Source organism: Theobroma cacao, chromosome 5, assembly GCF_053813885.1.
Source record: "Theobroma cacao isolate CCN51 chromosome 5, ASM5381388v1, whole genome shotgun sequence".
NCBI lineage: Eukaryota > Viridiplantae > Streptophyta > Magnoliopsida > Malvales > Malvaceae > Theobroma > Theobroma cacao.
The window spans coordinates 11,687,768-11,705,575 of NC_142643.1; the positions used below are offsets into that span (position 1 = coordinate 11,687,768).

General features: G+C 37.0%; 1 protein-coding gene across 1 annotated transcript; it reads right to left on the bottom strand.

Moving 5' to 3' along the window:
- Positions 1 to 16,859: 16,859 nt before the first annotated feature.
- Positions 16,860 to 17,603, bottom strand: LOC148762448 (uncharacterized). Its single transcript, XM_088806603.1, has one exon. The coding sequence runs from the start codon at positions 17,601 to 17,603 to the stop codon at positions 16,860 to 16,862; it is 744 nt and encodes a 247-aa protein (XP_088662729.1).
- Positions 17,604 to 17,808: the final 205 nt, after the last annotated feature.

The following is a 17,808-nucleotide window of genomic DNA, read 5'->3' on the forward strand; positions in this document are numbered from 1 at the left end:
TAACGCTCGAGTTAGTTGTGCCAATGAATTTGATTTACCTGTCCAATGATGAAACCTACTTGTCCTGTTATTCTTGTTACTTAGTAAAACATGAATATAGTTGAAGTAATATGTTGAATTCTGATGTGTGGCATTATTGTAGGATGAAAATTCCACAATTGAGCACCTTATCTCTTATATTGAGTAATTATGTATATTTAGAGAATGATTAACTAAATGCAAATTTTTAGACTTTGTTTGGAATTTTAGATTTTATTTGATCCGTCTTGAGGCGAAATTATAGGCTACACTTAGTTAGAGAAATGACTTAGGCCATCCTTAGATCAATTGAGCATTTTAAGCCCTAATAAAATTTTATCCCTAGTATGCCCCTTTTCAGATAAAAATTTTTATCCTCTCGCTTTGTCACCCATATAAGTATCCTATCTTGTAAATAATTTTCCAATTATACAACTGTCACTCCTAAGCGTGTACATTGTTTTAGGAAATATATGTTGAATTATTTGATAAAAAGATGGAAAAGAAGAAAGGGAGAAAAATTAGAAATTCAACATAAAGCATCCATCTCATTATCATTGAAAGAAACAAGTTTAGGGGTGTTGATTTCAGAATAAAATTCAAAATAAAAAAAGAATAAATGCTTGATGAATGAAAAGTGAAGGGAAAAACAAAGGTATACTTGGTGAAGAGAAGTGATTTTATATAAGCCTTAGAATAACTATATGCTTAGGGTGATTTGAGCCTCATTATATCCTATATCCTACCCTTACCCTATCTTTATATTACAAGCTGAATAAAAGTCCTAACAATCCATAATTAATTCTTAGCCCACATTAGAAGAGAGATAGGTGGAAAGCAAACTTATGAAATTCTAAGCTAATTTGAAATCTGTATGAGCATAATCTTGTCCGAAATGAATGACACTCTTTGTAAGAGATTTTACACACACACAGAAAATTCATCCAAACATAAGCTTGCATTGGAATGAAATATAAACTGACAAAATATTGATGCTTTGCTGTGAGTTGGGAAAACAAGACAATTTATGAGGAAATTAAAGGTGATTAATGGATTGGTACAATCTCCTTACTTGATGTTTTCAACTATGCCTTCTTAGTTTTAGTTTTAATTTTGCTTGAGGACTAGAAAAATATTAAGTTTGGGGATGTGATAACTCTACCATAGAGAGTTATTTAGCCACATTTTAAAATGTTAATGTAGTTAAGTCCTTGTGTTTGAAGTAGGTTTTAGGCAGTTTTTATGTTTTTAGTTGATTAGTTTAAAGCATGTTAACTTAGTTAATTTAAGTAATTCAAGTTCATTTTCATATTAAAAGTCTTATTTTAAGCCAATACTGATTTAGTTCTTGTGGTTGTACATTTTCAAATGCATAAAGCTAAATGGTGTTGAATTATGCAATAAAGACTAAGTGCAGATTTTCACTGAACATGTTGCTGTAATTCAGACATAACTCAAGCTATAGAGATTTAATCAACGTGATTCTTGAACCATAATAAATATAAGAGGCAGACCTACAACTTTTATGATTACCATTTCACCCATATCAGCTTTGAGGTACGAAAAAATCGCGTTGCAAGATGAGGTTACTGCAATAGTCTGCTCAAAGGCAACATAAGGAGCAACGTCATGGCCAAGAAGCACTCAAGGCCATGGCACCCAAAGGAGAAGCAGCATCCCCATACAAACTCCCGAGAGGCCAGAGCTGCAGTGCCCAAGGAGGAGTATTGCCACACTAATTGAAAAACAATGTAAAAAATACAAGGTAGAAGTGTCGCGACGCCCATAGAGCAAGGTTGCGGCGCTTTAACATGGATTATGAAATTGTAGCCAATCGAGAATTGAGTTTTTAGGGTGGGGGCTATAAATATGTGATTTTAAGTAGCTGAGATAGAGACTTGGAGAAGGCATGAATGGCAGTTTTTGAGAGAAAATAAATAGGCTCTCCAACAAGAGAAACGAGAAGAAATTGAAGGCAACTGAAGATCGAGAATCGAAAGAAGCTTTGATATTCCTTTTACTCTTCATTTCTTTCTTGTTCTTTTGCTATATAAATGATCTTTTCTTTTGAATGATTATGTCTTCTATAGAAAAAATGATGAACTAAATTTGTTTTATAGGATTATGGGTTAATTCATTAAGTAGTTTGAATATATGATTTCTCTTTGCTTAGTATTAATGGATGATGCATGGTTTATTCAATTTTGTACTTATTGCTTTTCACTACTTGATCACCAGTTGAAATGTCTTAGGTCTCTAAATGCAACTCGATAGAGGGAGTTTAGAATAAACTATTGTTTTGAATAGCCTATGTTCGATTCATTTAGGATTTAGGTGATAGTTTCGTATTTAGGATAAACATATACCTAAATACCTTAGGTAGCCAAATTAGAACACGAACATAATGAACCTTTATTAATTAATTTACATAGACATACAAAGTGAGTTTTGAAAAGGTTGTTGTCGAATTTTCATGCAAGTGCATGCTATTGCAAGCAAGTAATATAGTGATGAAGTAGAGTGTCGTTCCCACAGGGATTTGTTTCTAAAGTTTCACCAGGTACTAAAATTTTACAACAAATTAATCTTATTTAAGCAATCCAAAAATTGAAAAACTAATCAAAATGAAATTAAAATAAACACTAAATTAACCAACAGAAATTAAATATGTTGAGAAAAGCAGTAGATTAAAGACCTAGGATTATGGGTTCAGTTAACACTTCATTTGACATCAGCTTCTCCTATTATTTACATTCATGGTGGTTTTACTAACCTAGAATCCAAAGTTACGTACCAGTCTCCATCAAGATGCATGCATAAATACCTAACTTAATTGGATCAATATATGTCTATAGGAATTAATTAAATAAGGTTCATTAAGCTAGTGTTCTAATTTGGCTACGTATAGAAATTGGCATATGTTTACCCGAATCGCAAATCAAGTCACCTAAGTGATATGAACATATGCTATTCAAACCTTAGTCTAATCTAAAATCTCTTTGTCGAGTCTCAATTAGGTTCACAAATTAGCTAACTATTGGCCAAACAATCAAAAGCATTAAGAACAAATTTGAATAAGCAAAACTATACCCATTCAAAGTACATAAAAGAGAAACTAATATTCAGATTACATGTTGAAATCCACCACAATCCTAAAAATATAGTTTAGCTCAGAATATCTAATAAAAACAATATCCAAATAAATTTAGCCATGAATCCAAGTCAAAGAAAATATGAGAAACACAAAAATAGAGAAATAAACTAATTATAAAAGCTTGACAATCTTAATTCTCTCTCACATTCTTTTGTTTTCTTGCTTTGTTCTTGGCAACTTTTATCCAAAGTAGTTGCTTGTTGCCTCCCCTTTAAAATCTCTCAAAAACGTCCCTTAAAAAGGCTCCATGTAACTTAATTTTCAAAGTCCAGTCAAATTTTCATTTTTGGAAAATCATCCGATATCACTACCATGATTTTTTGTGCACCGCGGCACTGAATTTTTGCTACAGTAGCACCCCGATGCTCTAGCCTCAGAAAAATATATGGTTTGCTTCCTTTCACCAACGCTATGGCCTTGGCTTCCTTGGTGCTACAGCCTTGAGTAAGTCAAGGCCGCGACCTTCCTCCACCTGTTCCCTTGTGCAGAACTACTGCAGTCGAGCATCTTCCAACATGATTTTCACCTCAATATGATCCGAACTAGGCAAAGTGGTAAACATAAAAGTTTTAGCTTTGTCTCTTAAGTTTCTAATGGCTCAAGAAGCATGTTAATTGGACTTCTTGAGTGAATGATATGCTCCAAATACTGCATCTCTAGTCTGTGGATACTATTGTAGTGCTCCGACTTAGATGAATATCTTGACCATGATCCAATCCGAACTAGATGAAATAGTAAACATAAAAAGTGTAGCCCTTCCTCTCCAAGAATCACCTCATTTTGAGTTTTGTATAGAGAGATATGGTCAAAATATTGAAACATATACAAATGAAGCCATCACCATACTTGCACGAATTTTCATCAAATGAGCCTTTTCCATTAAATTTTCTACAAAAGTAATAAGAGAAATTAGTGATAACTGCTTTTAAAGTAATTTAAAATAAAATAACATAAAATTAAACTAAAATAATTTAAATTAACTACTCAACATGTAATTAAACTTAAACTAGAAAAACACCTAAAATGCTAACATCCGAACCTAAAATCTGAAAGATCTAGCTACTTAAGTCCCCCAGAATGTGTCAAAATAACTCTATATAATAGAGTTATCAAAGGTATGTGTGCAATATCTTAACAAAGATTTGTACATAATATGGATTCTAGGTTAGTCATGTATCCCATTAATCTAAGTTAAGGAGAATGATTAAATTCAAATGAAATTTTGAAAGATACCATAATCCTATGTTTTGAATTAATATTTTTCTCAGTGAAATTTTATTCTTTTTTAGTTCTTTAAAAAACTCATTTTTAGTTTCATTAATCATTCAAAATCGAGTGTTTGGATAAGATAGATTTGTTATAAATTTAGTACTCAGTAATAATAGGTGCAAATATCTATGGGAAACGATATTGAACTTACTTTTCTATTACTTGTACAGCCACGTGCACTTGCGTGTATTAAACTGACAACAATACATAATAGTTTTAAAAGCCATTTCAAAATGTTTTCTTATCCACAAACACATTTTTCCTTAATCAATTATTTATGGAAACAATGCTCATCAACAATCCATCAAATCATTTAACCATGCTTTCAACTTTACATACTTAAATAGTTTCGAAAGTGGTGTGCCCACTCACCTCGAAAGTCGACTTCTAAGAAGTAAGTGAAATTCTACTCCAACAAAATTTCCAAAGTTTCAACAGTTCCTAAATACCCAAATAAATATTTCAGTTAATACTTAGTATAGGAATCGTATAATAATTATTCTATGTTACTTTGAAACTATTTGGGTTCACCTAAATTGATTTTCTAAACTAAACCTACTACTCATCAAGATGCCCATTTGTAAAAACCCATAAAATCAATGTTTTTACCTTACGTGAGCTTCAATGCTTAGGAAATTTCAAAACCCTTAACCTTGAGTGTTCAATAGAAAATCTAGGCATAAAAACAACACATTTAGTTTTAGTAATTTTCAAATTTAAGGATTCCATGGTTGTAAATATCATTTTATTCATAAAAAGCCAAAACCAAGCTCAAGCCATTAAAAAATGGTGATTTGGAGTAAAAATGGGTTGAGAGGGCTTGCAAAAGGTGACTGAGGATTGCCAACCTTTAAAAATGGGGTATATTTATAAGATAAGGTGTTAAAATGTGTTTTTACCCCTTTTTATTCTTTTGAAAACTATGTCATCTATCGATAGGTGGGAGTCATCTATCGATAAATGGGAGCAATGGGCTCTAGAATGTTTTAAAAAGCTCTCAGGTTTCTATCTATCGATAGATATCACACATCTACTGATTGATAGACTTGTCTATCAATAAATGATGAACATATATCAATAGATATTCATCAAAATCATTTCTGGGTTTAGATGAAGAGCATTTATCAATAATGAAGAACATTTATTGATACATAAACTCGAGTAAGCAAAAATAAACTAAAAGCCTTGTCCATTTACACTCTTTTCAATCCTAAACTTTGTAAATCATCTTTGAACATTAAAACATGAATTTTTGAATCTTAAAAACTTAGTTTCAAAGGCTTAAAGCAAGTTAGTTAATTTCTCACCTAAGGATTTCTTATTAAACATTATACATCAATGGTGGGATTTCACATTTTAGCCCCTTATGAAAATTCAACCTCGAATCTAAAGAGCGTACTAAACTTTGTTAAATAGATGCAAGTGCTTCCCATGCATGTCATTCTTGGTTTCCAAAAGTTACCTCCTTGCTCAAGTGGTTGCACCATTGCACCTTAACCAAAGCTACCCCTTTGGAGCGTAACTTTTTTACTTGCCTATCGAAAATAGCTACCAATACCTCAACATAGCTCAAATTATTTTCTAGCTGCAAAGACTCATGTTGAGTCATGTACGAGAGATCCAATTGTTGTTTTTGTAGTACCAAAACATGAAACACTGGGTGGACATTAGCAAGATTCGACGAAAGTGCTAATAATAAGCCACCACGCTAACCCTTTCAAGACTCTCAAATGTCCCAATATACCTTGGGCTCAGCTTGCCCTTTTTTTCAAACCTTATAATGCCTTTGGTTGGTGAAACCCTCAAGAATACATGATTGCTAACTCAAACTCCAACTCTCGATGTCTATGGTCGGCATATGACTTTTAACAATTCTATGTTGTCAACATCTTATCTCTAATCAATTGTATCTTATAGGTGGGCCTTTGAACTATTTCCAGTCTGAGTAGTTTCCTTTCACCAACCTCAAACCAACATATGGGCAATTTACATCTTTGCCAATACAAAGCCTCATAAGGTGCCATCTAGATACTTAACTGAAAACTGTTGCTCTAGGCAAACTTCACCAATGACATGTGTCAATCCCAATAAACTCCAAAGTCTACGACACATGCTCTCAACATATCTTTTAGTGTTTGAATAATCCTCTCAAGCTGTCCATCTATCTATGGGTGGAAAGTAGTGTTAAAATTAAACTTTGTCCTTAAAGCCTCCTAAACTTCCACCAATAGCCCACTAGTAAACTGAGTACCCCGATCTGACACTACAGTGACTAAGACTCCGTGCAGTCACACTATCTCATCAATGTATAGTCTAGCATATTGTGCCGCTGCATAAGTGGTTTTCACCAACAAGAAATAAGCAATTTTAGTCAATCTATCCATAATCACCCAAATAGAGTCACAACCTTTACTTGTACGGGGCAATCTAGTCATAAAATTCGTAGAGATATGTTCCTATTTCCATTCAGGAATAGGCATAAGTTGTAATAGTTTAGTAGGCCTTCAATGCTCTACCTTAACCTATTTGCACACTAGACACTTAGCCACATACTCGGCCACATCTCTCTTTAGATCTTCCCACTAGTACATCTCCCTCAAGACATGGTACATGTTGGTGGGTGCTTAGATAAACAACATATGCTGCCATGTGGGCCCCTCTAAAATCTCTCATCTCAAATCATCAATATCCAGGACATACACTCTAGATCTATATCTAAGTAAGCCATTGGTGCCTCTAATGGACACCTGTCCCTTCCTCGCATAAGGATCCTTTAAAGTTTTTGCCATAAAATCATCCTTGTCTTAGGCTTCCTTAATGTGATCCATCAACATTGGTTTCACTCTAAAGTGGGTTAACAATGTCTCAGTATCATCAACCTCAAATTAAATGGCCATATCACCCAAGTCGTGCATACCTTGCACTAATGATCTCCTCTTAACTAAGACATGGGCTAACTTCCCCGTAGATTTCTGGCTCAAAGCATCTGCCACCATGTTGTCTTTGTCAAGATGATAAAGTATGTTGCAGTCATAATCCTTAAGCAACTCCACCATCGACTTTGCTTAAGAGTAAGATCTCTTTGCTCAAAAATCTACTTGAGACTTTTGTGATCTATATAAATCTTACAAGTCTTGCCATACAAGTAATGCCTTCATATCTTTAAGGCAAAAACTACGGTTGCCATATCCAAATCATGTGTGGGATAATTTTGCTCATGTTTTTAAAGTTGTTAAGACACGTACATAAGCACATTACCATGTTTCATCAAAACACACCCAAGTCTTACTCATGATGAATCATAATAAACTGTATAACCCCCTGTACCATAAGGGAAACTCAACATTAGAGCCATGGTAAGACAAAACTTGAGCTTCTAAAATATCTGCTCACATGCATCCGACCATATGAACTTAACATCCTTTTATGTCAACCTAGTCATAGGAGCAGCTATCTTGGAGAAATCCTTAACAAATCTCCTGTAAGACCTAACCAACCCAAAAAAGCTTCCAATCTTAGTTATTGAAGTAGGCCTTAGCCATTTATGCACAACCTTAATGTTTTTTGGATTTACCATCACACCATCTTTAAATACTATGTGAACCAAAAAGCTAACATTATCTAACTAAAATTCTCATTTGGAGAACTTGGCATACAATTGATGCTCCTTCAAGGTCTGTAATGCAATCCTCAAGTGCTGCTCTGGTTCCACTGACTCCTCAAGTACACTAAGATATAACAAATGAACATGACCACAAACTTATCCAAGTATGGTTTAAACACCTTGTTCGTCATATCTATAAAAGTTGCAAGGGCATTAGTTAAACCAAATGACTTGGGTTTGTCGCCACCATAAATCCTTAACTAATGGTACCCCGATTGTAGATTAATCTAGAAAAACACTTGGCCCTTTGCAACTGATCAAATAAGTCATCAAAACAAGGGAGAAGGTACTTGTTCTTGATGGTTACTTTGTTTAACCACTTGCGGTTTATACAAAGTCTCATCGATACATCTTTCTTCTTTATAAACAATACCGATGCACCCCATGGTAAAATAGTATGGCTTATGAAACCCTTGTCCAACAAATCCTTTAATTAGTCCTTGAGCTCTACTAGTGCCATCTAATATGGTGGGATAGATATCGGATTGGTGTCCTCCACCAAGTCAATACAAAACTCTCTTTCCTTGGAGGAAATCCAGCTAACTCTTCCAAAAACACATCAACATACTTTCCTACAATTGGCACATCCACCACATTGCGCACATCCACTTAAGTGTCTAAAACTACTACCAAAAATCCTTGGCATACGAGTCTCATGAGTCTATGAGTGGTCATTACTGACACCACACCAATTGAGGCCATATTGTGATCTCTATGAATATAAAATGGCATCACTCTAGGGTACTCAAATTTCATGCTCTTGTAGTGACAATCCATACTAGCATAGTTGGGGGATAACCAATTGATCCTAAGTATCACATCAAAATGAAGCATATCCAAAAGCACTAAATTTGCTTAGGTGTCTTTATCTTTAACACAACCCACACAAGCTTTATACTCATACTCGACAACAAACACCTCCTTCATGGGTGTGGTTACTACTAAACCTTGCTTTTTCTTGGAGCTCTCTTACGTAAACTAGATAGAAGAAAATATGGGGAAACAAATGAATGTGTAGCACCAAGGTCAAACAAAACACAAGCATCAATATAACAAATAGGTAGCATACCCATGACAATTGCATTCGATGCTTATGGATCTTATGTGGTCATGTCACAGCCCAATTCTCGGGCCATGACTAGCGCATTGGCTCAATGGGCATAGCCCACTAAGCTCAAGTAAGCCTTTTTATATGATTTTATTCATCATTCTACCCAGCACTTTAAATGTCATACTTTGTAATTCTTAACTATTATTATTTCAACAATAATAATATGGCAACCAACTACTCGCATATATATCATCCAAAATGATGTCAACCATTGCCCACGCATAGTGGCAACATTAATCAAAATGAACACATGCTGTTTGCGACATATATCTTAGTGATTTACATCACGTGTACATATACACTAGCAAAAGACTCCCGACTTCCAACGGAGTGACCTTAGGTGAAGGTACAACTAATGAATGCTGTGGCACCTACCAAAAGGGAGCATATTCGTAGACCCCTCACTTTAGGTTCCAACTATCTTTGGTTATGTCTTTGTTAATGCTTGTGGATCGACTCCAACTTCGACTAATGCTCCGTGTGGAGGTGTGAGGCCTCTTTGGAACCTTAGGTAGATTTGTAATTGAATTCCTTTTCAAAATTTTTCAAGCTATTATAGAAAGTCTTTCATTCTCTCTTTAAAACACCTAACTAGTGAGAGAAAGTGTTAAGGTAAAACTTTTGAGGGTTTTAAGGTGGAAGAGTAAAAGAACACAAAGGACTTTGTGAAAAGGAGCAAAAAAGCATGAAAATTAGGGTTTAACTTGAGAAAGTCATGGAGGTTTTTAAGGAGGCTTCCTTGGAAGATAAAAAATGTGAAATGGAGAAAAGAGATGGGAAGAAGAAGAAGCTGTTGGAAGTTTTTTTATATTTATCCTATAGTTGATTAAAGTTCTTTTTATTTACAAAAATGCCATTCAATAGTTGACTTTGCCTTCTTCTTCCACTTGGTTCAAACTTTTTACACTTTTCACACTAACAAAAGGTCCATAATAGATTAGAGGTACTTGGGTTTATGAAAACTTAAAATTTTAGACTCGAGACCCAAAATGACCATTTTGCCCTTATCTTGGAAATTGTCGTTATTTCTATTTTCTTCACTTATTTCATTATTGTATCCATCACTCATTTATTCCTTAGGCCTACTTAAGCTTGAATAATATCATAAAACCCACTTCTAAGAGTTCACCAAGGAAAATGACAAAATTACCCCTAGTCCATGTTATCGCATCTATATCTAGTTACGTATCTATGAAGGTCATGATTTAACATTCTCCCCCACTAAAAGAAATTCGATCCTTGAATTTAAATTTAACTATAAGGTAGCGTACCTCTATTTATTAAAGAGGTACAGATACTTTGTTCTCATCTCCTCTTCAGCTTCCCACGTTACCTCTCATTGGTGTGGTTTCGCCACAACACTTTCACTGAGGCTACATCCTTTGAACAGAACTTTTTGACTTGCCTATCAAGGATAGCCACTAGTTGCTCTTCATAGGTTAAGTTGTCTCTCAACTGAATGGTTTCATACCGTATTATATAAGATGGATCCGGGTTATACTTCCTAAGCATTGACACATGAAACACTGGATGGATATTCGAGAGGTCTAATGGTAGTGCCAAATGGCATGCTACTGCTTTAATCTTTTCTAAGATCTCGAAGGGCCCTATATACCTAGGGCTTAATTTTCCTTTCTTGCCGAACCTCATTACCCCTTTTGTTGGTGAGACCTTAAAAAATACATGATCCCCCACTTGAAACTCTAAGTCTCTCTGCCCATTATCAACATATGACTTTTGTCTACTTTGTGCTGATAACATCCTTTAACGAATCATGTATATTTTCTCAATGGCATCCTGTACCAATTCTGGCCCCAAGAGTTTTCTTTCTCCCACTTCTAGCCACCCAATGGGTGATCTGCACTTTCGTCCATATAATGCCTCAAATGGTGCCATTCGGATGCTAGCTTGGAAGCTATTTGTGAGACCTTGATCTTTATAGGCTCATAGCTAAAAGTAGATGCGATATCACAGACTAAGGGTAATATCGTCATTTTTTTAGTGAGCCCCTAGAACTATGCTTTCAAACAATATTAAGGCCTAAGTAGGCCTAAGGTACAAATGAATGATGAAAATAAGGGTAAAATGATGAAAGAAATAAAAATAATGATGATTTTCAAGGTAGGGGCAAAATGGTCATTTCCCATCTCGGGTCAAAATTTTTAAGTTTTCATGAACCCGAGTATTTTTAGACTATATGGACCTTGTCCTAGTGTCAAAAGAGTAAAATGATTGCACCAAGGATTGGAGGAGAACAAGCTAACTTGCTAAAGGCATTTTCGTAATTTCAGTAGAGTTGGATAAGCTTTGGATATAAAGATCTCATTTTTTCCAGCAGCTTTTTCATTTCTCCAACAACTTTTTCTTCTTCCTGCCATCTCATGTTTCTCTCCGCTTCCATGAAAGCTTCTCCAAGCTTCCATCACTCTCTCAAACTAACCTCAATCTTCATGCTTTACACACCCTGTTGTAGGGTTTTTCATACTCTTTTACTCCCTCACCTTAAACAAACCCTTAAAAGTCTTTCTTCAATACTTTCTCTCACCAGTTGAACTGTGTAGAAAGAAAGAGATTTCATGATAGCTTGAGGACTCTTGGGAAGAAATTTCATTACAATCCACCAAGGTGAGTGACGAATTAGGAGTGGTTTTAAGTTGTTGATAATGGCTAGTAATTGAAGTTATGAGTTTTGTTATTGTTGAAGTTGTTTATCTGTTTCTAGTGTTACTAAAGAAGAAAAATTGAATAGCCAATCCAATGGTAATTAGAAGGTAGATAAGAAGGGCTATTGAAGCTTGATTTAGGAAATAGCTTTTGAAGTGATATTAATGTAAATTGGATTGGCTGTGATGTTTTTGTGCATGATAGGTTCCAACGAGGCCCCTTAGCCCCAATTGGACCATTAGCGAAGTTAAAGTCAACTAAAGGTTCAACAAATACCGGTGAGTAAACTTGCATAAAAGAATGTTTTGGGATATACACATGTATGTTTGATTGAATCCCCTAAAGTGTTTTATCGGTTCTTTTTTCAAAACTCGCACGAGAACAAGCCCTTATGAAATGTTTTTTTTATGTTATGAAATGAATATTGTGATGAATCCATATGTTTCTGAATATTATTGATATATATATATATATATATATACTATGTCATAAATGGTACCATTGTGTGACAAATGTAACCATGCATGTGCGGGGTGAGTGTGCACTTGCCGGTGATGACGGTGGTGAGGGAGATGGATGGTGATATTGCCCGTGTGTACGATGTGGGGGGATGTACACGATGGCATTAACTGTGCACGATGTGGGGGGATGCACGCGATGACTCCAGCTATGTACACGATGTTGGGGGATGCACATGAGCTGGGTGAGATAGGATAGTATGGAATTGATATATGTTTAGGTATATGTATATGCAATAGAAAGATCATGATTGTAATATGTGATTGTATGGCATGATGAATCTTGAAAATTTTCCATTTACTGGCAAATTGATTTTATTGCAGCACCAAATGGATGTTTAGTGCAAAGGAGGTCCTTCTTTATTTAGGTGTCCTGCTTCTCGCTGTAACGAGAAACATTCTGTTTTGCCACTTGAATTTCGCTGCAGCGAGAAACTTTCTGTCTTGCATGCTACCTTGTTGGTTTTTGCCATATTTTCCACTTCTTTAACATCATGATTGAGCATGGACTTCCAACATCAAGGAATTAATTAATTAAGTTTGAAATGAGGGGGTTTAGTGAGAAACCCTCGGCCAGTTGACAATTTGACCTAAATTTTGCTGCAGCGAGAATGCCTTTTTGCTGCAGCGAGGACCCGTCATTTTACTTGACTTAACTTGACTTGAATGCTATTAAAGTTTTCACTCTTCAAATCCTTTATTGTGCACGAACCCTTTATCTTCAAGTGATTAACTCATTAAGGGTTTAATGAGGCGTTTTATTAAGAACTAAACTAAATTGCATTGCTTTTAAGATAAATGCATCATGATTTCTTTAAACTTTCCTTATTGTTTGCTTGTTCCCTTCCTTTGTTCACTCACTGGGTTTATACTCACCGTTTTCAACTTCATATTTTCAGATCAAGAGGCAACCGGTAACTAGATCTAGGTGTCCTCGTAGATTCGTATCCTTGGTAGGTATCTCGGCATTCAATAGCTGAACTTTCCCCCGAGTCTCTCTGCTGGAAGTCGAGTATCCCTTTCGTTGTGTATAAATAAACCTGATGTAAATTTTTAAAATGTATGTTTTAGTCAATATCTATTTATTGGACTGGTACTGTCATTATGAATTGGAAACGGTTAGCATTATTTTTGAATTGAAATTATGAAATGCGACTTTAGCAACTCTTGATGGAATGATGAGCAGGTCATATAAATAGGCTTGCTTGGGCTTAGTGGGCTACGCCCATTAGGCCCATGCCCCAGTCATGGCCCGAAAATCGGGTAGTGACACTATTGTTGTAATCAAACTCTACTAAAGGCAAATACTAAGCTCATCTGACCCCAAAGTCCATTACACATGCCCTCAGCATATCTTCCAATATTTGTATTGTTCGTTCAGATTACCCATCAGTTTGAGGGTGGAAAGTAGTGCTAATATCCAACTTAGTGCCCAATGCTTCCTACAACTTTCCCCAGAACCTACCGGTGAACTGTGCTCCTCTGTCAGATACTATAGAAACAGGGGATACCATGCAGTCATACTATCTCATCCACATAAACTCGAGCGTATTGAGCATCCCCATAAGTAGTTTTAATCAGGAGAAAATGAGCTAACTTCATTAACCGGTCTATTATGATCCAAATCGAGTCATAGCCTCCACTAGTTTGAGGCAAACCCGTTACAAAATCCATTGTAACATGTTCCACTTCCATTCGGGCATCGGTAATGGCTGCAATAGCCTACAGGCCTTTGGTGCTCAGCCTTAACCTGCTGACAAACTAGGCACTTGGAGACAAACTCAGCTACATCTTTCTTGAGTCCTTCCCACTAATATACCTCCCTTAAATCTTGATACATCTTTGTGGCTCCCAGATGTACCACGTACATTGCCATATGCACCTCTTCTAATATTTCTCTCCTCAATCCATCACTATCAAGCACATAAAGTCTGGTTCCCTACCTCAATACTCCATTTGTGCCTTTAGTAAATATTTTTCCTTTCCCTCTCTGAGGGTCCTCCAAGACCTTAGTTACAAACTCATCTTTACTTTGGGCTTCTCTGATCTGGTCTATTAAGATAGGTCTAACTCTAAAATTGGCTAACAATGCATTTGTCTCTGAGACTTCAAAATGCACACCCATACCTTCTAAGCCCTGCATCTCCCAAATCAAGGATCTCCTATCTACAGATATATGTGCCAGACTCCCCATTGACTTTCTACTTAAGGCATCCGCCACTACATTAGCCTTACCGGGATGACAAAGAATGGTGCAGTCATAATCCTTAAGCAACTCCATCCACCTACGTTGCTGTAAGTTAAGATCCCTCTACTGAAACATATACTTTAAGCTCTTGTGCTCTATATATATCTTGCAAGTCTCACCATACAAGTAATGTCTCCAAATCTTTAAGGTAAACACGAACGCTACCATCTCTAAATCGTGTGCTGGGTAATTTTGCTCATGCCTTTTAAGTTACCTCGATGCATATGCAATCACCTTCCCATGTTGCATTAATACACACCCTAAACTAACTTGCGATGCATCACAAAATACCGTATAACCCTTTGTGCCTTGCAGTAGGCTTAATACTTGAGCTGTGGTGAGACAAGCCTTAAGCTTCTCAAAGCTATCCTTGCAAGCATTTGACCACACAAATTTTGTATCCTTATGTGTCAGCCTAGTCAAAGGGGCGGCTATTTTGGAAAAATCCTTCACAAAACGACGGTAATAGTCAACCAAACCCAAAAAGCTTCTAATCTCTGTGACTGAGGTTGGCCTTGGCCACTTTTCTACTAGCTCAACTTTTTTTGGGTCGACTTGTACCCCATTCTTGAAAACCACATGTCCTAAGAATGCAACACTCTCGAGCCAGAACTTACACTTGGAGAACTTGGCATATAATCGATGTTCTCTCAAAGTTTGGAGCACTATCTTAAGGTGTTGCTCGTGTTCCACCCGACTCCTCGAGTATAACAAGATGTCATCAATAAATACCACCACAAACTTGTCCAAATAAGGCTTGAACGCTCGATTCATCAAATCCATAAATGCTACAGGGGCATTCGTAAGTCCAAATGACATTACAAAAAACTCATAGTGCCCATATCTCGTTCGAAATGCGGTCTTGGGTATGTCCTCATTCCTGATCCTTAATTGATGGTACCCAGACCGTAGATCAATTTTTGAGAAACATTGTGCTCCTTGTAGCTTGTCAAATAAATCATCTATTCTCGAAAAGGGGTACTTCTTCTTCACTGTCACTTTATTAAGCTGTCGGTAGTCAATACACAACCTAAGTGATCCATCTTTTTTCTTTACAAATAGCACCAATGCTCCCCATGGTGAGACGTTGAGGCGAATAAAGCCTTTATCCAACAAATCTTCTAGTTGATCCTTAAGTTCCTTAAGCTCCGCAGGTACCATTCTGTATGGGGATATAGATATGGGTCTAGTATCCAAAATTAGGTCTATACAAAATTCAATCTCCCGCTCAAGATGTAAACCTAGTAGTTCATCTGGAAATACATCTATAAACTCATTCACTACCGACACTTGGTTTATATCCTCGACCTCCACTTGGTATCTCTCACAATAGCCAGGTAACCTGGACAGCCTTATCTTAATAGCCTTTTAGTAGACATAACTGATATCAAATTTGACGGAGCATTGCTCCTATCCACCTGAATACTAAATCATGGCTTGCTTGGAAAATCAAATCCAACCAATTTATGGTAACAGTCCACTTTGGCATGGCAGGGCGATAGCCAATCCATTCCCAAGATCGCGTCAAAATCTAAGGTGTCTAATACCACCACGTTTACCACAGTGTCTTTGTCTTTGACCTAAACTACATAGGACCTACATTCCCATTCTGCCATAAATACCTCCCTTAAAGGGGTAGACACCACTAATTGTTCTTCTTTCATAACACAATCTTTACCCAAGCGAAATGCAAAACATGGAGAAATAAAAGAATGGATAGCACCAGGATCAAACAATACACGAGCATTCATACTACAAACATAAAGAATACCTAAGACCACTGCGTTTAATGTTTGGGCCTCATGCGGTGTTAAAGCAAACACCCTTATGTGACCCCTGCCAACAAAACTCTAGTGCCCAAACCTAGACGGCCTGCTCTAAGAAGAAGTAGCAACACCTCTACCTCTTGATCTACTAGCCTCCCGAGCAGAAAAAGCTGGCTAGGTAGAGTTACGAGCAAAATCTTGTAATTGATGAACCATCAGGTAACTCCTCCGTAGATGTCCAGGTTGCCCACACTCATAACAAACTCTCATAGTACGGAAACTTCTTCCTTTATCTTGTCCCCCACAAGTACTACAACGACCGATAGCTTGACTACCCTACCTTGAATCTTGCTACCTCCCCACACTAAAACTTTTTTGTCCCAATCTAATGCTGGCACTAGTCGAGTCACTCCCCTATCGGGGTAACCGTGAGTCCCTCTGTGGGCCCTAAAGGCCAGAAGACAAAATACCACTACTGAAGTCTCTGCGACTTTGATAGCCCTCTATCTTGGCCCTTTTGACTCTATCCCTTGCAACTCTACTCTCACTGCTCCTCATCTTAATCCGTTGAGCGCAGTCCACGATTGTAAAGTAGGTATCAAAATCCTTGGATGCTACAACCCTAAACAATGGCTCCACTAGCCCATTCACAAATCTTTGAATCTTCATCTCCTCTATAGAAACTAAATAAGGCACACACTGAGCCAACTGTGTGAATTTGATGCCATATTCCGACATTGTCATACTTGGGGTCTGTACTAGTGCCTCAATCTCCCTAGCTCTTGCATTTCTTACATTACTGGGTAAGAATCGATTCAGGAATACTATACTGAACTCCTTCCAAGTCAATGGTGTTGCATCCGCCAGCCTACCTCTATACAAGGAGCCATACCACTCTTGTGCCACATCCTCTAATCGAAAAGTGGCTAGCTCCACTGATCTAGTACTAGAACATCCCAAGGCCTCACAAATCTTTTCCATCCTGTCTAAGAAAACTTGGGGTTTCTCTAATGCATCAGACCTTGTAAACGACGGAGGCTTAAGCTTTAGGAAGTTAGGAAGTGAAACCTCTACATGACCCCTCTCAACCTCTGGATGTTGGCGGTCAGTTTGTCCTTGTGAGCTAAGGGATGCTTGTGCTACATGGCTCCCCTCTACTATCCTTTGTATTTCGTCCATACTGGTTGCCATCATCTCCACAACCCTATTAGCTCCCTGTAGACCTGCAGCCAGGTCCTATATTAAAAAAATGCCCCAGTCGATTGTGTCACGACCCGATTCTCCCCTCGAGCCCGAGACAACCATCGCGATATCCCAATAGACATTTGTTACCCGGAGTGCGAACCGGAACCCCACAAGACTTTAGTACCATTTATTTTTCATCTCCCTTGTGAGT

Bases quoted from the DNA above. Each gene is read 5' to 3' on its own strand.
- LOC148762448 (XM_088806603.1), bottom strand. From the start codon at position 17,603: ATGGCAACCAGTATGGACGAAATACAAAGGATAGTAGAGGGGAGCCAT.